This window comes from Theobroma cacao, chromosome 7 (genome assembly GCF_053813885.1).
Source record: "Theobroma cacao isolate CCN51 chromosome 7, ASM5381388v1, whole genome shotgun sequence".
Lineage (NCBI taxonomy): Eukaryota > Viridiplantae > Streptophyta > Magnoliopsida > Malvales > Malvaceae > Theobroma > Theobroma cacao.
In genome coordinates, this window is record NC_142645.1 from 11,669,898 (window position 1) to 11,690,307 (window position 20,410).

At 34.2% G+C, this 20,410-nt stretch overlaps 3 protein-coding genes across 5 annotated transcripts; 1 reads left to right on the top strand and 2 right to left on the bottom strand.

The window, feature by feature from the left end:
- The first annotated feature begins 526 nt into the window (after positions 1-526).
- On the top strand, positions 527-9,909 carry RECA1 (recA DNA recombination family protein). 2 transcript variants are annotated; one of them, XR_001928836.2, is made up of 14 exons: positions 527-853; positions 1,416-1,507; positions 1,756-1,831; positions 3,493-3,555; positions 3,665-3,794; positions 3,947-4,032; positions 5,438-5,563; positions 5,819-5,923; positions 6,017-6,073; positions 6,653-6,715; positions 6,796-6,872; positions 8,153-8,229; positions 8,432-8,504; positions 9,415-9,503. XR_001928836.2 is itself a non-coding variant. In XM_018124940.2 (13 exons), exons 1-13 carry the CDS (start codon positions 629-631, stop codon positions 9,517-9,519), a joined length of 1,278 nt encoding a protein of 425 aa, XP_017980429.2. In that variant the 5' UTR covers positions 527-628; the 3' UTR covers positions 9,520-9,909. The 2 variants fall into 2 exon arrangements, 1 of the variants encoding a protein (XP_017980429.2); XM_018124940.2 differs by lacking the exon at positions 8,153-8,229 and having other exon boundaries at positions 9,415-9,909.
- Positions 9,910-10,429: 520 nt separating this feature from the next.
- On the bottom strand, positions 10,430-12,166 carry PSBR (photosystem II subunit R). The gene is made up of 5 exons (XM_007022243.3): positions 11,937-12,166; positions 11,781-11,839; positions 11,345-11,400; positions 10,796-10,848; positions 10,430-10,676 (listed from the first exon to the last, which is right to left on the bottom strand). Exons 1-5 carry the CDS (start codon positions 12,088-12,090, stop codon positions 10,582-10,584), a joined length of 417 nt encoding a protein of 138 aa, XP_007022305.3. The 5' UTR covers positions 12,091-12,166; the 3' UTR covers positions 10,430-10,581.
- A 682-nt stretch (positions 12,167-12,848) lies between these two features.
- LOC18594626 (uncharacterized) lies at positions 12,849-19,727 on the bottom strand. 2 transcript variants are annotated; one of them, XM_007022244.3, is made up of 9 exons: positions 19,598-19,727; positions 19,393-19,492; positions 18,974-19,157; positions 17,952-18,024; positions 17,678-17,857; positions 15,896-15,990; positions 15,571-15,659; positions 15,296-15,469; positions 12,849-13,290 (listed from the first exon to the last, which is right to left on the bottom strand). In XM_007022244.3, exons 1-9 carry the CDS (start codon positions 19,638-19,640, stop codon positions 13,116-13,118), a joined length of 1,113 nt encoding a protein of 370 aa, XP_007022306.3. In that variant the 5' UTR covers positions 19,641-19,727; the 3' UTR covers positions 12,849-13,115. The 2 variants fall into 2 exon arrangements, with proteins under 2 accessions (XP_007022306.3, XP_088664629.1); XM_088808503.1 differs by lacking the exon at positions 12,849-13,290 and having other exon boundaries at positions 15,292-15,469.
- Between the last annotated feature and the right edge of the window lie 683 nt (positions 19,728-20,410).

Genomic DNA, 20,410 nt, shown 5'->3' on the forward strand with positions numbered 1-20,410 from the left:
CACTTCTATTTTGTGTATATGCAATAGAAAGTGGTGAAATATATAACAAGTCAAATTTCTTTTAATCATGTATTTTTTTTTATAGATGCATATGATTTCTTTTTTATACTCAAGTTTAGGATGAACCAAATATGATATAGCATAAATTTAATTATAATAAAATAAACAAACAAATATGAAATTTTTTTTAATAAATTTCATTTTGCATGTTTTAAAATTTAAATTTTAGATTTTCATGATGAAGTCTTAATTTAAAATTTCTTGATTGGTGTATAATCTCCTACTCAGAGAGCAGACTTCCAATCTCTCTTCTCTCAATTCAAAGAAAAATCTCAATTTAAAATTCCTTTAAAAGACTCATATTATTGGATAGTACTACTAATACTATGAATCCCTAATTGATTATAATTAGGAAATTTCATCAAAATAAATTAAAAGATGAAAAATTTATTTTCATTTTACAAAAATTCATACCCCTTAAGCTACTTCAACTTGCTTATACCAATAAGTCCAAAAAAAATCTATAGAGACTTTGGGGTGAAACTAGAAACAAGCATATACATTCATAAACCCCCGCGCCCAACAGGAGCTGAAGACTGCTTCTTCAATCTTTCAACTTTTGTTAGCAATGAATTGCATTAGAATGGATTCTTCTTTATTTTTCCCCTTAAAACTGAAACTTCACCACCGCTATCTTCCCCTCCAAAACCATTTTCGACAACGCCCACCTCTCACTTCCTCCCACTTGCCGTTGGCAGCCGTCAAGAAACGACTCAGAAAAGTTCACTGTGAATTCGAACCCAGAGTTAATGGCGCTCTTTCTCCGAACTCTGACTCCCGTTTCCTCGACCGGGTATTTTTTTTTTTTCTTATGCTTTCTTCTTTTACTTCTATTTATTGTTTGAAAGTCTTCTTTTCATTGCTAGGCTAGTTTAACTATTTAGAGCTGGTCTTTTTTGTTGCTTTCTTGGCTCAGCAAGTATGACTTGCCCATCTTAAAACTTGGCTGTAATTTCTTTGTCTGCTGTTTGGTTTGTTGCTTTTGGTAGCCAAAGTGAAGACTGCATTTGGGTATAAAAGTAGATAAGCATTTCTGGAGAGTTGGAAGTTAAAAATGTTTTTTTTTTCTTTGCTTTGGATGTTAAACTATATTGTTTTTCTTTTATATAGAAGAGTTAAATTGGAATTAGTATTTTATTTTATTCATTTGTTCATTATTAATCGATCATGGTTTTGGTTTCTATCATCTGCCTTTGCTTTCTAGCAACTTTTAGCAAGCAGAATGCAAGAGCAAAAGTGCCTTAATGATAGACTTTTGGCTAAATTGTCCACCCATTTTGTTTTATTTTGTTGTATATATTGGTCATTATTTATCATGTTTTGCATGCTTAGTATCATATATGTTTTAATGCCAGCAAAAAGCATTGGAGGCTGCAATGAATGATATAAATAGTTCATTTGGAAAAGGAAGTGTTACAAGATTGGGGAGCGCGGGTGGAGCACTTGTGTATGTTTTCTAATTTGCAATAACATTGTATTTGTTGTTAACAAACTCTCATATTCATTTGCTTTAGTATGTTGAGTTCAGATTTTTGTTCCTTATTTAATTCTTGTTAAGATGGGGAAAAATTTATTTTTCCTGCTTCTTGTGAGTTTAAGTAATATTTCAAAATTCTGTAATTCCACATTTTTATAGAGTTTGAATTAGAATTATACTTATTCTGACTTCATTTGGTAACAATTTGTCCATTGCAGTGAAACTTTTCCTAGTGGTTGTTTGACCCTAGATTTAGCCTTAGGTGGCGGTCTTCCCAAAGGAAGAATTGTGGAGGTATCAATGTCCTCCATTTTTATCATGCTTCTTCTATTCTGTTATAATTTTACTTTATTATTTCATGAACATTATTTGGTTTTTGCTGTTTGGCTTTTTGGATGTTCATTTGGTGGTTTTTAACAGTTTGATGTCCCTTTTGAAGATGGTAAAGAGGAAAAAAATGAACTTATAACTGATTCTGGATTTTAGATTGAACACTATATGCAAAGTAGAAATTGTGGATTAGGATTGGGAAACACTTTAACTGACAAGGAGGGAATACAGGAACACTTTAAACCATAAATAGTAAGCTGTGACATACTTATTTGTCTTAAGGATGATTCACAGAATTTACTTAATGATGTCTTTCCTGCTCTTACAATTTCAGCTTTCTTACTCCCAGTATCTGTGAATAAGTTTCTCGAACTTACATTTTTTATTATGAGAAACTGAAAAACTGACTTAAAGTGCCATTCATGGTGTCGTTAATTGAACTAACTAAACAATATAAAGTAAAAATATTGTAAAAGCATCATTCATTTGATAAGAAAATAATAAATAGATTGATAATTGACAAACTGGTTCGATATTACTCCTAAAATTTTCTGTCCATCATCTTATTTCATGACAGCAAAGGCCCTTAGGCCATAAATATGTCTCTGAAACTTTCAACTTTTCTATTGACTCCATATTGGACACATATAGAAGTGGAAATAGATATTAAAACATGTCCTCCCTTTTCCCTCTTCTTTTGATATTGTTTAACAATGTGCGTTGGTGCTTAAATTGAGTAATTGCTCTCAGAAAAGATTCAGTGATTTGGACATTTGAAATTAGGGATTGTGGTTTAAGCAGCAAAAGAGCGAATTCAGTGCACAAATTAGGGAATTAGTGCAGAGAGTAAAAGCTTAAAAGAATAAATGTAAAACTTTTAAGCAAGGTTGCAAACCAGTCTTCAAAGTTGAGACTTGACACTAAAGAATGTACCTCTATAGAAAGTTTGTGCAATATTTTATGAGATTGCTGTTCTGCTACAGCATATTACACTGAAACAAAAGGTCTAACTATCTAGCCAAGCACCATTATGATGCAACCTTTGATGACAAGTGACCCTGGATTTTACTTGATTTAATTGGTGTGCCCCACACTTTGGTAGCTTAAATTTCTGACTGAATTAAGAATACTAAAAAAAAGATAGATTTTCTTCCAATGCCTGCATGATTAGATCGTTTTGGTGCTTCTTCTCAAGTATTTTACAGACCTAGAACCAGCACGAAGTAATCATGGATTCATGCAGTAGATTTGGACGTTTTGGTCCTTTTGGAGCCCTTCATCAGCTAGAATTGATGATTTGACCTCAATGTCATATGTAGAAAAGTGACTCAACCATGAATATGATGTCTATAAAACAAGAAACATATTATCATGAAGATAAAACATTTGAAACAAATTTTTTATGAGAGAAAATCCATTTCTATTCCCTTATGGAATCAGAGAACTTACAAAAATGACAATGTTGTAGTGAACCATGGTTCTAACTTTTTATTTCCTTTAACATTCCTTTGCTTCCCAATGTCTTTTTGCTTGGTGTTTCATGACAGCACATCATGTTTTAATTTCAATGTCATATTAAAATCTGCTTTGAATGGCATCATAATATCTGCTGTATAACCTGGCAGGTATATGGACCAGAAAGTAGTGGAAAAACCACCCTAGCACTCCATGCCATTGCTGAAGTGCAGGTTGATAGTTTTCTGGCCTTTCTTAAGCCGTTTGTTTCTGATTTATTATTTAACAAAAAGGTCAATGAAATGAAATACTATATGCTGTGTTTTTATGTTAATTATGCAGAAACTGGGTGGCAATGCAATGCTTGTTGATGCAGAGCATGCTTTTGATCCTGCATATTCAAAAGCATTGGGAGTGGATGTTGAAAATTTGATTGTCTGCCAGCCAGATAATGGGGAAATGGCACTAGAAAGTAATCTATTTGGTTCCTTTTTTATGCCATTGTGTGGAAAGTGGTCATGATTGAGCAAGCCTGTAACTGATACAGCACCTTCACGATGCTTTAGGATTTTTGCTATACATATAAGCTCAACAAATAAGACTAATTAAAACATTATGTTTCAGTTGCAGATCGTATGTGCAGATCTGGTGCCATTGATTTAATTTGCGTTGATTCGGTGTCAGCTCTCACTCCACGAGCAGAGATTGAAGTATGCTCACTTTTTCCATCTTTTTATTTCTACTTTGAAAATAAATTACATTTTTATCATTGCGGTTTCCTGAATAACTTTGTACTCACAAAACTACAATCCCCCACATAATCCTTATTATCCATCAGTTTCAAGTCAAAAGGCACCCTTCCCAGAAGGATGCGGATACTCTTTATTTTCTTTTGATATTTTTTTCTCTGAATGATTCTGTATTTGATTCAACAATAATGAGTCAAACAGATCAAGTAGTGTAATGAATGGACAGTACAGACCTGGAAGGGAGGCTAACATCTAGCTAACAAGCTGAGCACCTTAAAAGGACCTCAAGAACATGTGCAATTGAGCAGCTACCATGCAACTTTTTGAAGATGAAAACTATAACCTCAAAATTATTAGAACAAGTCTATAAATCATAACAACAGCTACCAACAAAACTATTATGAAAAATACAACATTCGATCAAGTCCATAAATCATAACAACAGCTACCAACAAAACTATCATGAAAAATACAACATTCGAATAAGCTGAAACAGAATCCATCAAAGAGACCTTGATTTGAGGATGATTAAACATGTCAAAAAAGCATTGCAATTCTGAAGACGAAGTTTATGATTTGTCTAAATTTGTGTAAGGACCAATCTTGAATTCTTGGGTTTGTAATGAATGATCAATATGGGATAGCTTTGAAAGAGGATCAAAGTGGGAAAAAAAAATTCTCCCTTTGGAAATTGGTTCCTTAATTCTTTGGAGTTTCTAGTTATTTCTTTCAGTTGATAAAGAGTTTGTCAACTCAAATTAGTAATTCAAAGAAGATGGTGAGTAAGAAAGGGTAGGAATCAGGAAGAGAGAAAGAGAGGAAGGATGGAAAAATGAGAGCGAGAGCGTTGCTGGCATAGAGATTTTCCAGCAATGCTGTAACGGTGAGAACAAAAGACAAATAGTCTAGATAGATAGCAAGAGGTGAAGAAAGAGTGAGTGCAGAATAGAGTTTAATAGGTGTTATGCTTCTGCATATCTTTTTAGCTGACTGATATCTCTTTCTTTTTATTTTTCTAACTTTTAACTCCTAGAAGAAAACCATCTTTGCAATATTTTAGGAATAATAGACTCCTATTTCATGGCACACCGCCATCTCTATTAGAGACTTTACTAGACATTAACAATATGGACCAGATTGTTGAGTTTGATGTAATAGGTAAGGGCTACATTCCATTTTCAAATACATTATCCTAAACTGTAATTTTGGGTAAAAGCTGTAAGAAATCAGTATTTAATATACCTTGTTCTTTTCTTCTCTTTTCTTTTTGTACACCTCTTTTTGCTTTGTCTTATTGTATGTATTTTTATCAGATCTATGAGCTCTCCCATATCTAAGTTCTTTCTTGTTGCATTTTATTGCATAGGGTGAGATTGGGATGCAGCAAATGGGATTGCAAGCACGTCTTATGAGCCAGGCTCTACGTAAGATGTCAGGAAATGCCTCTAAAGCTGGTTGTACACTAATTTTTCTGAATCAAATAAGATATAAGGTACTTTGGATTGATTATTAATTGTCTCCTTGTTGATAGATGAAATAGAAGCAATTGCAGTTGTAATAGAGAGGCCATTGATGTGTCTAATCCAAACTTTTTGTTTGGAACATCTTTATATGCATTTTGATTTTGTTGCATCTCTCTATGTTTCTACACTAGAATAACATGGTGTTTTTCAATTTTCTTTTTCTGTTTACTTTTCTTTCTTTTTTTCTCCCTTTCTACCAATTGATAGTATTGCTTTTGCTGAAGATTGGAGTATATTATGGGAACCCGGAAGTGACAAGTGGAGGAATTGCATTAAAGTTCTTTGCTTCAGTTCGTCTTGAAATACGTCCTTCTGGGAAGATAAAGTCTGTAAGCACAGTAGCTACTTGATCGTCCACTACAGATTTCTGTTTTATTACTCAATATATAATCATCATCATAACATAATTCATATTATTCTAGGTTAAAGGTGATGAGGATATCGGGCTTCGGGTTCGTGTAAGAGTGCAGAAGAGTAAGGTAAATGATAATTATATCAGCGAATTTGAAGTTATTAGGAAGTTGTATTACACTTGATTCTACTTGTTAGGCTTAAAATAAAATATTGATCATGGGTGCCAAAAGACCATTAGAAATTGTTATATTGCTTTCAGGTAGCCTAGGCTTGGCCCTTGTGGCCTTATGGTATCACTCTCATCAGAAATTCAAGGGAGACTCTAAGTCCTATGATCCCAAAATGGGAAGAGATGAGGGATAGCCCCAAAAGCAGGAAAAAGAAAGGAACGTAAAAAATCAAATCTGATGCTCTTTTGTGTTAATTACAATATTATGCTGGAATCAAGCTTTCTGAAAAAGAAAATTCTAAATTTATAACAATTAACTAATATTCTCTAAACTATCCTCATTATTCAATGTTGTGGTAAACTTTCAATAAAATATTTGTTTATGAATGAAATGACTTGAGTATGTTTCAAGCTGCTTTATATTTTTCATAAACCTTCATAGTAGTCAAATCATATCCATGGCCATAATGACATGATAGCACTTTATTTTTCTGGTTAACATGTGTGTCCCTACCCAAATTAGCTGTTGGTGTAGGTCTCAAGGCCATACAAGCAAGCAGAGTTTGAAATCATATTTGGAGAGGGAGTGAGCAAACTGGTTAGTAATGCAATACAAAGTTTTACATTCATCCAAAATTGCAAAGTTCCTCTTTATTTTGACATTGAAAGAACCCACAGGGATGCATTCTGGATTGTGCTGAAATGATGGATGTTGTTGTAAAGAAGGGCTCTTGGTACAGCTATGGGGAGCATAGGTTTGCTTTCAAGCTTGTCATTACTACCTCACCTGTTAAGAGCAATTTGGATCTTTTTATCTGTTTTCTGTTGTTTATTATTTCAAAAGCTGATCCCTAAGAGTTAAACTTAGTAATATATGTTTGATTTTAACTTTGTTATAACTTAGCAATACTGGGTGGCAGTCGGGTATTTAGTAATACTGGGTGGCAGTAGGTAATTTACTATTTGAGTACATTTACTCATAAAGTACTAACTTGGTTTTTTTTCTTTTTTGTTCTTCTTCATGCTCTGAAGTTTTTAAGTCTTACTGTCTCAAATTATTTGAACTACTGTTAAGTATTTGCAAGTTTGTTAGAAATTAAGCCCGTGGAGCTGTTGTCGGCAAGGCATGTTTCTAGGCCTCATACATAAGCAAATTGCCAACACAATAGCTGTGGAGTTCTCTTCATTGCTTTAAATTGATGCATTTTGCCTTTAACCTTATTTTTTCAGAGTATGATTACTATTAGTTGCCTTGCAAAAAAATTAGTGCTGTCAAAAGTTTTGTTCACCAAGACTATTAGGAAATATGTCAGTACACTACACTTTGGGAATTTCATTTAAGGAGGGAATTGGGATTTAAAAACATGTAGCCTTGGTGATTGAAAATCTTTAGTTTGACCATTCTCCCCAATCCCTTCCCCTCCTACCCTATGCTAAAGGTTATATGTTGTACAAAAAACAATATCTTCTGTCAAGAAAGGCAATGGTGGAAATGGAATGTGTCTGAAAATCGGAGAACGAGAAATTTTTGGAGCCCCCAAGCTGGGACCTTGAAAAAGAGTGTGTTGACTGGTTCTACCAGGAGCCTTCTAGAGTCTGACCTGCTGTTGTGAAAAAGAAATAGTAACTTTTGCACTGTGCTCCTCAAACATTGAAAAGCAAATATTCATAATTGAGGTGAATAATTTTAAAATTCAGGAATAGTCAAAACCATATTGATCAAAATGTCTTTCAATAATGTATCTTATATGTTTTTCACTGCTTACATCTGGTGGACTCTGCTAAAGATGTTTGGGCCAGATCCATTTTAACAAGGCTTGGCAATAGTTAATTTTGAGTTCATGGTAGCATGTGGCACATATGCTAATTAAGTGATTGCTGACAGTGACACTCATCGAGAAAACCTATGTTACCAAATGCTAAGTATATGCTTTATTCTGGCTAGTACATATTTTCTCAGTTGATGCAATATGTTAAACTTGTACCCATACACATGAAACTTTGTCTACCAGCCAAATTTTTTTTTTTCGCTTAGCATGTACCAGCCAAAATTGTTGATTCTAGGGACTTTAATTGGAAATATCAGGCTGGTAGATTCAGCTATTGTATGAGGTAATTTCTTGGGTTGCGTTAGTGGCATGGGTGTGTTACATACGGTCTTCTATTCTCTCAGCGATTATATATTTTCAATTATTTTCACAGTTTTGCAAAGACTTTACTTGTTTGCTTGAACTAGCACCCTTAATGTTCAGAGTTGTCTCAGAGTTACAGATGTTGGACTTACTGTGGTCCTCTTTTCTACATATTTGTAAAGGTTGGGGCAAGGGAGAGATAAAGCACTACAATACTTGAGAGACAACCCTGTTCTTCATGGTGAAATAGAGAAGGTTTGGTTACTTCCACCCTGCACATATGTGTTCTATTATGCTATTAATTGAAACTTGGTCCACTTTAATCTACTCATGGGAAATGAAGCTCCAAACTGCTTTTTCTTTTGTTATATGACTAGTTGAGGAGGAACATGCTAACCCCTTTATCAATATTCAAAAGCTAGTAAAACAGAAGTAATAACCCCTGTTCTTAATTTTTGCTCTTCTGGTTTCATTTTCTCCAGACTCCTCAACCCCCCTCTCCCCCCTCAATTTCCTGTCCTCTCTTAGATCTGAGTTCTCTTCTTTGCATCTCTTCTCTTTATGTTTTCTCTACTCCATTGCCCTGTTAGTGATAAGTGGTTTGCATTTTCTTCTCTTCCCTTGACTTTTCTCCTGATTTTGTTTTTGAAACAAGGAATTTCAGCAACATTGCTCTGCTTCACTTTCCCTTTTTCTCCACTCCCCTTTATCCAAACAAATTGTAAGAATAATTGCTTTTAACAAGTGGAATTTTGAACCGCACTGCATTTTCTTCTCTTCACCTGACTTGTCTCCTGATTTTTTCATTGAAACAAAGAATTTCAGCAACATTGCTCCGCTTCACTTTTTTTTTCTCCACTCCCCTTTATCGAAACAAATTGTAAGAATAATTGCTTTTAACAAGTGGAATTTTGAACCACTGCTAATTCAAAATTGATGGGGACAAATGCTTTCTACAGCCCAGTCAAAATAAGGTGATTCCCTATGTATGATGGAATGGAGATTTCTTTGGTTGTTGGTTTATTCAATTCTACCCCACTTATCTTGTAGTTTTGCTCTTTTGATGGACCATTCTTCTGTCAGTTGTGACTGACTACTAACTAGAAGCAGTTTTTTCAGCTGCAATTATCACAATTGCCCTTGTTCTTTTTCTTCATATCTGCAGATAGTACGGTCAATGATGGCTGATGGAACTTTACATATGAGCTCAGCTCATGTCAAGAGCTTGTCACTGCCTCCTCAAGATGAAAATAATTATGAGGAGATTTAATAAGATTGAACCATCCTTGCTATCAAGGTTAACATTCAATAGCAAAGCAGGGACATGAATGTGGAAGTTGAATGCAGAGGTGGCCATATTTTAGTTTTGCCTTCACGCATTAGATCTGAGGCAGAGAGTTTTCACTAATTGGTGTTATTCTTCAGACGAAGGTGCGTATTCTGTTTGAGGATGGGCGAAAAAACATCAACCATGATTTGCAGGAGAGAACTTCTATTGTACAACTTTAAATTGTTGTTTATTTTGCATTTCAACCTTCTTAGTTTTACTTCCCCCATCCCCCTGACCCTTCTTCTGTTTTTCACTAGGAAATTAAAGTAAAGAACCTTCTCATTGTGATACCAAAATGGGAGTTAAAATTAAATTGGAATTCAGCGTCAAGTATCTGCCATTGTTGATTTTAGGTTGGATCTTAAATTAAGCCCTCCGAATCAAATAATAAAACCTTCAATTACCTTCAATTGGATCCCAAATTAGCCCCTTGAATCATGTTACAACTACCTTTGTTTGGTAGTGAAAAACAACTCTTCTTGAAGTTTGCTTTCATATTATTTTGGGGGGTTTGGTTACACTGTAATCTATAGTGTGGAAAATTTCTTGCTCTAATGGTTGTGTTGCAATCTTATTTGTTGCTGCATAGTTTTTCCACTTTACAGTAGGAGCTTATGACTTTGCCATCTTTCTGAAACCATCACCAATCATTGGCAAGACCCTTTGATTATCGTTGGTCATAATTTCCTTCTTCCATGTCCTGGAAGGATGAGCAACTTATCTACTCCAGGTTTTCACCATTACCTTCTGCAACGATAATATCTATGGTTTCTCGATGATCTTTTATCTTTTATTTATTTATTTTTTTTTTGGTAAGGAAAATAACTGACAAATGCAGCACAAAGCACAGTAACAGCTAATAGTAGACCTCAATTCAATCCAAGGCAAAACTTTATACATATAGATAATGCAAAGTAGTCCTTCAAGGTGTTTTCAAGGTGTTTTGATTAGAACAATTACATTGGACAGGCTATAATACAACACCGATTACAATAGAGAAATCTACTGTACCAAAGCACTTGTGTTGTAAACTAGAAGAGCACCACCGGCCAGAATACCGGCAAGGGTGACTGCCCAGATTGCCAGACCGGTACTCCCTGCAACGGTGTTTAAATCACATAATTAGTTCCAATATAGGTTTTTAAAAGTATGGCGATACTTTGAATAATGGGATTACAGCCTTGCAACTGAATTTATGGTGTCTAAAGCTACATACCGCCAACATAAACATCACCGGAGGGAGACCAGTCCCTGGTGTCAAAGATAGGGCTGCGTTACAATCATCAGAAAAAGATATTAGGACTTCCATGGCAACAACATTGCAGTAGTTAAGCATATCTTTAAACAATTCATATGCAATGGTTGAACCCAGACTTTGGAAACTCTGGAAAGGAATATGTCAACTGTTAAGTAGCAATACAAATCAAGCAACAGACCAAATTAATGTTATTGTTGCAACCATTTAAATGGTTATAGTTTAGCAATGTTGGTAGGAGACATAAATGTTTTGTTTAAGCAAAGAGTTGCACACATTTCACTTCAAAACTTGAGTTAGTGAATTGTATCTGAGAATAGTTAGGCCGATTTAATACTAGTTCAAGTCTTATAGCTTATACAAACACTTGAGATTGGCCTCTCCTTCATCTGAAAGAAGGAGCCTACATCTTCTACCCTATATATTCAGATCCCATATATACTAAAACTTATATGTTTGAATTATGACAAGCATAAGCATTATTATTGAATTAAAAAGAGCAGATCATACCTGTACCCATCCACGTTAGCACCATACTTGTCAACAAATTGGTAAACACCCTTTCCCTACATCCAATTTCAAGACTGAATTGTATCAAAAGTGCAAATCAAACAAGACTCTACAACCTTTTTATACTAAAGTTGAAGGGGATTAGTTGTTGATTTTTGCCTAATTATAACAATTAAGAGACCATTTAAATAATTACTATAAAGGAAATTTAAAAAGAGATTCAACCCTTTTTTGTTTTTTTACAAGAATCAAAACTTATTCATGGGTTTTTCCTCTTCTTTTTGGGCACAAATGTATGGACGAGAAGAATATTGTCAATTTGTATTACATCAAGTTAAAAGGAGTCAAAGAGAGAAAATGGTAAGGAGTTTGGCTGTTGAACAAGAAGGAAAAGATCCAATTAGAAGAAGAGACAAAAAAGCAACAGCATACCAACCTTGCCCTTCCTTCCAGAGGCATCAAGACCACCCCTCAAGCTCATGCCACCATTGATTCCTGTGAAACCAAGCAAATTCATCATTAAAGTTTATAAAATTTCAAACATAGTTGAGGTAAAAAGGGTAATTAGAAGAAATTAGAGATTGATACTGACCATAAGGCTTGTCAGTCTTGATCTTGCCACCCTTGGCTTCAACCTTGAAAGAAGAAGGAGCCCTGGCAAGGGAAGGGACGCCTCTCACACCTGATTTCTCAACACTGAAGCAAGGTTTGAGGCTAACAGAAGAAGCCATAACTGAGGCTACCATTTCTGAGTATTACTATTTGCAAATGCTTCTGCTTCTCACACTCACCTCACCAAATGTGGGATTTGTTTCTGCGTTTGCCTGCGTAAATAAAAGATAATAGCGTGGAAATTCTCAAGGCAGTGACTGTCATTTTGACACGTGGAGATGCATATGTGGCTCATGTCTGGATATTATGTTTGCAAACTGACAATACGTTATCAGGAATCCCAGCTCCTTCTGCTCTCCAACACAATCTTCACAGCCTCATACCATCTTCATTTGTTGCCACCTGGACTTGCTTGTATTGTTTGCATATTTGTCTTTGCAAATCTATTCGTCAATGGGTATAGATTATCCTATGTGTAATTTTAAATTTCTTTTAATCAAATATTTCAAAAATACGACTATTTAACGAATAATTTTTAAGATAACAATTTAATCAAATATTTAAAAAATTTAAATACTCATTGAATATCCACAAAAATCACCTCATAAATTAAAAATAATGTAAACTTTTAAATATTCAATATTGCCCCACTACTACTTAATTCGGTGTAAGATTTATAGCTTTCTTTTAAATCTTTACTCACTAAGAGCAAATCTCTTCAATGTGAAATTCACATGACTCTTCGTTGAGATTGTGACATCTTCTCCACTTTAATAAAAACCCACTATCCTCGTTAACATTTGTTAGTATCTCAAAATCTTCTCTAATAAATATTTTAATTTTTAATAAATCAATATGAAAATAAAAAGTTTGAGAGTTGGATCAAACCAAGTAAAACAAAATGCAACTTAGAAAGTGATATCAACCTTTACAAAATTCAACAATTTAATATGCTATAATAATCATAAAAAAAAAGATTGACATTTAAGGTAAAATTATAAAATAGTAATAATTCCAACCCGCATGCTCAACATTGAGTTGAGCTTTATTGCAATTGAAACTTATTTTTCTTTGGAAGAACCAAATCCGGTTTGCTCAATCATTATTATAACTTGGACTTGTAGTTGCAGCCAACATGAATGGAAAGCAGTCCGCACAATCAGAATAGGCTCCTAAGCATGCCTTTCAGCTTTGAAGCTGCAGCCAAGCCGCTGAGGATTGCACCTTCAACATTTGGACTAACGCAGAAGTCTCCACAGATGGCCAGTCTTTTCTTCTCATCCCACAGGCATTTCTCTTCTTTTGCTATGCTTGCAGCTGGGAAGGCACTTCCCCTAGAAAATAGACCACAAGGCAATTAAAATGTTGTACATCAGTCACCAGGAGAATGCAAGACAACATGACATGATGAGCTCATACTTTGTTTATAAATTTTGTGGAACGTGACATGATGAGATAAAAACATCCTCGTCGTAAATGAAAGAAAAACGTTCTTAATTCTGTAACTTGTTTCCATATCATATGAGAAGTACTTAGGAAGAGACAGACAAAGAGAGACCGTGGTCAGGATGAGTGCTACACTTGTGGTTTGTTGCATTTAAGCATATTAAAAGAAAACGATGACTTTCAAAGCATTTAATACAAGTAAATTGGTAACCAAATCAAAGCAGGTTGGTTTGACGATGAGAAGAAAAAGAAAAAGAAACAGGGTGAAAAACAGCAACAAATTCTGAAGTAACTAACAAAACAGACAACAAACAAAGAAAGGAATACAATAGAAATATCAAGCAGGTAAGAGAATTTATAGACCCCAATTCTGACAGAGTGTGATGATGCAGAGCAGCTGTAATATGCATCCCAGAGAGAGTATGAATTTTGTTGTTGAACAATGATTTTAACATGAAAGATGAAAATGCCATCCAAAGCTGAACCAGTGATGCAGGACAGAAAGCTGTTAAGTATTTTGAAAGTTATTTCCTAGGGTTATTCGAGGGAAAAACGAATGGAGATTAATATATATAATACTTCGGGTGTGCAAAGGACTAGTACAGGGTTTAGACTGTACAGACAAACCAGGTGTTTAGCTGATTCCTTGAATGCTATCCAGTTTTGTGAACAGCACCCAAGGAATGTGTTTTGGATCCTAGAGTTGAATTTCAATAGCCAATTGATTTAGTTATGATTCATCCTTGGAAAAGAGGTATTTAGGGTCTTATGGAAGTAAAATAATTGCTTACAGATAAGAAATTTTAAGTTGAGTTCCAGAAATTGGAGAAGAAAGAAAAAAGACATAGAATTCTAAGCTTTTCTCTAGGTTCTCCAAGTGTCACATTTAAGGTTGATAGCTTGCTTTACTTTACACAAACACAAGGAGTACAACCGCTTGTTAACCACTTGGACAAAGCTGAGTCTTTATTGATGACTCAGACACTTTATAGGAAACTAGCAAGATTAATTTCTGAACTACTCATAGGACATAAAAAAAAGACTCAAATAAATCCTACTTCTTAACTCAAATATGCATACAAGTAAAACTCAATGTCAACTAATGAAAGCCTATTCCAGCTCACAACTAAGCTTCCCATCATAGGACATCATCCAAACTAAGGCTTGGACATTAAAACCAGCTTAGCATGCCTTTCAAACACCTTTGATAGTTGCTGCCAGCATCCTCCATCAGTCAGCCAACAGAGGACAACAAAAATTTATCTGAGCTTGAATGCCAATACAACTTATTTAAGAACAAGGGTCATTTATTCATTAAGACAGTCACAACTACAATATTTAGCATTTAAATACACTAAAAACAAACTGATCTGCTGAATCCAGCAGGATTATTATTAGATTAGTCTTTATTTCAAACATGACAATTGAACTCATAACATAGAACAAAAAAATATAAATCTATATAAAGATCAGAATTCAACTCAAACAATTACCTAAATCTATATCAAGATGACAATTTAACTCATAAAGTAAAACAACATTACAAGCTAAGATCCTTATTTCAAACATCTCCTTTCCATTCTCCATCATTTCCCCTTCTAGTTTCTTCAATTTTTTTTTTTGCCATTTAAAATGTTCTTAATCAGTTGTAATATTAAGCCAAAAATTGTCCTGAGTATCAGCTAGAAGAGAAACACCAGGCCACATTCTATACGAATGCAAAGTAATCTCAATCAGTTACCACTGCATCTGTCAGGGAATAAACACATTGCAAGGTTCAATCTTGTTTTCACACAGAAGAGAAAAGAAGATTTATAGCTTGACTCACTAAACAAAATGATAACAAACTGCTGCTTCTGTGTTTGAATTAATGACTTTAATTTATGGACTCACCATCTATGAGCTTTCTTGAAAAATGGTTGCGGAATACTGAGACCTGTGCCTAGAAATTCTTGGACCATTTCATTGCCCACTTTTGATAATGTTTCTCTTGAAGGTTTCTGAAGGCCAGTTTGAGCAATCACATCCTTTGCATACTCCATTGTTGAATGCAATACCCATCGTTCACTGTGCAGTTAAAAAGCAAGCAAGGTAAGAATGCCCCAAAAAAAGGGACTTCAATTGCTTGGCTCAGAAATTGGGTCATTATGCAATATACAACAATGTACCTTGTGGAAGAACGCCCTGGCTTGCTGCTTTCACAGTAAGCCCAGCTTAAAACCTTAGAATTGGTGAACGAGAAGCCCTGTGCAGGTACCTGAATTATCAAACTTCAATAAGATGTCAAGAGCACATTGGTCAATCACAAAATATATGGGCACAGGAAAAAATATAAATAAATAAGAAATTAATAAGAAAATGTATCTAGAAGCAAAAGGAAGAAGAAACAAAACAAGGGGGGAGGGGATTTATACAAATAAGCAGTTTGGATCAACCAACCACATTAATTTTGCAGAATAAAAACTCTTATCTTCGAGTTGGATGATATCTCACCATAGGCAAAGGATCAGCGAATGCTAGCATTAGAGCAAAACAAGGATTAACAGGAATCTTTTGCAGTTTCACCAACTCTGGAGCCAAACTCAAGTCTGCATGGAATACAACAGACTGATAGTGAGGAAAACAACTTGTCAATAACATATGCCATTTTCTTTGCTTTCTATTTTCCTTAAAAAATAATAAAAGAAGATGCCCAAACTGTTGGTTTGAAGAAAATAGATCGGACGTTTACATAGTTATGAGAATATATTAAATGAACTTTGAAGGTTACTTAATGTAAAGGATACACTTCCTTATCACATAGATGCAATGAATTCACTTCACATTTCCCTCCTAGATTACTAGGTCTAATTCGGACCAGTAGGTACATGCCTATATATTTTTGTACCAACATATTGGTAGAGTTTACTTGCTGAGTTTTTGGAGAATTTTTGAGTTGCATCCACAGTATACAGTTTATAGAACAATAAACAAGTCATTTGAGTTTAACCTAATTTCTTCCTCTCTTATGTAATTCAAGTAAAATCTGCTTTCTTAGAGTTGAAGCCCTAAAATCCCATCCGTATGATCTATTTCTGCCACTTAGACCCTCCAATTATTTTATTTGAATGAAAGTATGTTTCTGCCCTGAATTTCAAACAACTCAATTGCCAGGTTCCAACAACTATATTACATCAAACTCTAATCATTTCACAGTAATACAACTATTAATCTTCAACCACTTTATTTGTAACCAACTAATCATCAGCAGCAAAACCCACCACAAGCCAAGTACAGAGATCATACTCACGTCACACATTAGTTTTAGATAAATCCAGTGGCTGAGATTGATTCTCTAGATCTAACTGTTCTCAGATTTCAATCTAGCAAATGGGCTCCAATGCTTGATATGAGAAACAGTTGTTTACATTTCAGCCACTTGGGCATGGGTTTTAGGATGCTTAGGAGGGTCATCACTTTTTTTCTGTATGCAATTCTGCCAATGAGTATGAGTATATGTAAACTCTACTCTGGTTTGTATCATGCTTTTGCCAATTTGGTTATGACAAGGGGGGAGAAACTGTGGAAAATAACTAAAGTGATAGAGGGAAAGAAATGAAAAGGAACAAAAAATGTGAGAGCTAAAACTAGAGAGAGAAAATCAAATATAGAATAGGGGAGAACAAATAATTAAGCTTACCAAAGATAAACCACAAACCCAAGCAACCCATATAAACACTGATTAAAAAAACATAAAAGCAAAGCATGCACATGGACCTTTGATGGGTGAGAGTAACTATGAAATAACTCACCTACAAAAACATTTATTGCAGCATTGTTCATTTAAACCAAAATTGATGGCTGGCATCTAAACTCTAATAATGATGATTTGCTAATATTTTCCAAAAACTACCAAGAATTAAAAGAAGATAGAAAGTGAATAGAACAGTGTCATCTGAAAGATCCAGAGCAAAAGATGGGAGATAAAGCATAATATGCATATCATATGTCTTTGTAACAGTTCTACCTTATAGAAGATTAAAATTGTCTAATCTGTTAGCTAGACAGGCTTATCAAAATTGCCAAGCAATAAGACACATAGTGCATTGACTATAGCCACAATAATGCCGCAGCATCAGACAGACTGTCTCCTTAAAATATAGTCCATGGTTGCTTCAAAAATTATGCACAGTCCTTAGTCATATAAATCATAAAGGATATCTAAACGATGAAGTAGCATGCACATGCAGATTTGCAAGAAGGAACTAACAAACATCCAAAGATAAACTTTCATACCAAGAGGGGGTGATTGTCCTGTTATCTCTGTAAACCTTGGGGAAACAATGTTTTTGTCTGATGCAACCACTCCCTTAAAATGACCAAGATTCTGTCCATCCAAACCTGTCAACAACCATAAATTCTCGTTCTCCAACCATTCAAACTTCCCGACACCCACATTAAATTTACTTTCTACTCCTGAAGAACAGATAAAGTAGAAAGCAAGGAAATTTAGATGTCTACCCAACCTTGATGAGTAGTTCAAAAATAAAACAGTCATCTTGCTACACACCAGGCTCATGGCATAATGCTTTGCAAATGGAATTCATTCCAGGCACGCCGACATATTTCTTGCTTTGTCTTTCCTAAAGGAGAATTAGTACCAGTTGAGAAAGAAAACATAATGGATGCGTACAATTTCCTTGGTGATAAATGCAATGAAACTCGCACATTTAACTTTTCCATCTAGTGAAATAAATGTTCGTGAACAAATTTTATTACAACAAGACTTAAAATAAATATTTAGTTTTAATATGCAAACACTTTTTAGTTGGCATAAAATTATAGCCATATATAGCACAAGACAGAAGCCTGAATCGAATGGTTCCCCCTCCTTTTTCTTACTTGAACATACACCACAAGGAAAAGAGTCTGTAGTGACCAACGAGCTTAAGAAATAATAGAAAAATAGTAGAGTCCTTGCAAATGAATAAACTATCACCAGTTTTTAAAACAAACCAATTAGAAATCTGTACAGAAAAAATTTTCTACAATACAATAACAGAGCTGGACACTAACCAACAGTGCAACAGTTTACATAGATGTACTGACTTTTGAGTTGAAAAAATAAGACAATCGTAATGTCCTAAGCTGATGAATGGTTAAATAAAAGAAACCCAGACCAACCCAATAGGTAGATAGGACAGAAAATCTAGATGAAGAACACACACACACAAAAAAAAAAAAAGAAAAGAAAAAACAATATTGCAAGCAGCACAGCTTCTAGATATAATATCTCTGTTCCAGGGGCTGCAAGCGCTTCCGAAACAGCTATATCAACCATCATTAACATCATATATAGCTTTAAAAAGGAACACAAACGTTTCAGGCTGTTTCAAATCATACAGACTGCTATAACTTTTATTTCAAGAAATTCAAAACATCACTGCCCTCGTAAACAAGTTAAGATATATAACCATGCAAATAAACAAATACTAGTAAAAGGCAGTGGACTAAAAGAACTACTTAAAATATACTACTTTAAGCTACAGAGTTATGGGCACGTGTATCTATTATAATAATAGTTGCAAGAACCTGGTGTTCAACGTTGACAAATTTGTTGGAGAAACAATCAAAAGACCCCAAATTTATTTTCCACTCAGCAACAAGGCCACTTGATTCCCACGCAGCCACAACACTCAGCACATCAGGATTTGTTACTGTAAAATAAGGAGCACCATGGTCGAACAACAGCTCTTTCCCATCTTCGGTTATCTCTCTAATTTCAAAGTTTTTCCAACCAATACCAATTGTAAATATTATAATAGCAACAAAAATCCACTCAACTATCAACTTTTTCTTCTTTTCTTGGTAAATCCTCTAAACTATTAAAATTAAAGTATTAAAAAATCATTTTTGCTCTCAACAACCAGCAAATAATAAAAATATAAAAAAGGGCAGTCAAATTTTGTCAAGGAATTTGAAAAAAGAAAAAGAAGAATAATAAAAGGAACCTTCTTTGAGACATGCGGCCACCAGGACCTCTAGCAGAGTCAAAAAGGGTCACAGAAATTCCATTCCTTGCCAGAGTGGCCGCACAAACAGCTCCTGAAACTGTCAAATTAAAATTCTCAATGTCAAAAAAGGAAGGAAAAACAATCATAAATTGTGAATATTGCATAAATAGAGATGAGAAAAAGTGGGTTATTGTTATTTTACTTCCGCTTCCCACAACAGCAACCTTGGTGACAACGTCTTGCATTCCGTCTCACTGTTGTAATGATTTGCGCATTCCTTGAATTGTGTGTGGGTTTTTTTTTCTTTTATAAGTCATGCTAATTATTAGCAGAAGATTTATTTAATTAAGAAAATAAGATTTTTTTTTACTAAAATTAAGAAAGAAATAGAAAATGAGAGAAAAAGAATTCATAAGTAAATATTATAAATTAGAAAAAAATAATTAATTTTATATAGAGGAAAAAAATAACGATTGTAAATCATTAGATACATATTATGGTTAGTTGATTGAGAATAAAGGAAATAATTGAGTTATTAGGCACATAATCACTTAGATAAGAAAATATGTTATTTTATTAATTATTTGAATTTTTACATATTTTTAATAAAAGATAAAATATATAATTGAAATTAATAAAGATGTGAGAAGTGAGAGAAAATAAATATTTATTAGAGATAGGAGGAGAGATAGATATTTTATTAATTACTTTAATTTTGTATATTTTTAATATAATTAATTATATATTGTAAATTTATGGGATCTATAAAAATTTGAAACATAAAATATGTCACGGGTCAGAACTTAAGCTCAACCTTAAGTGACCTTAAACTCTGAAAATGAAGTTTAAATAACTTATAAATAATGAGTCTTCGTTCTCAAACAAAAAAACATGTTTAATAAGTTATTGAAGATCCATGTTTATATTCTTAAGACCCATCCTACTTCTTAAGGATGTGAGATTCACATTTTATCCCCCAATTATGCAATGCCCTCGTTGCACTAGCTCTTTACTT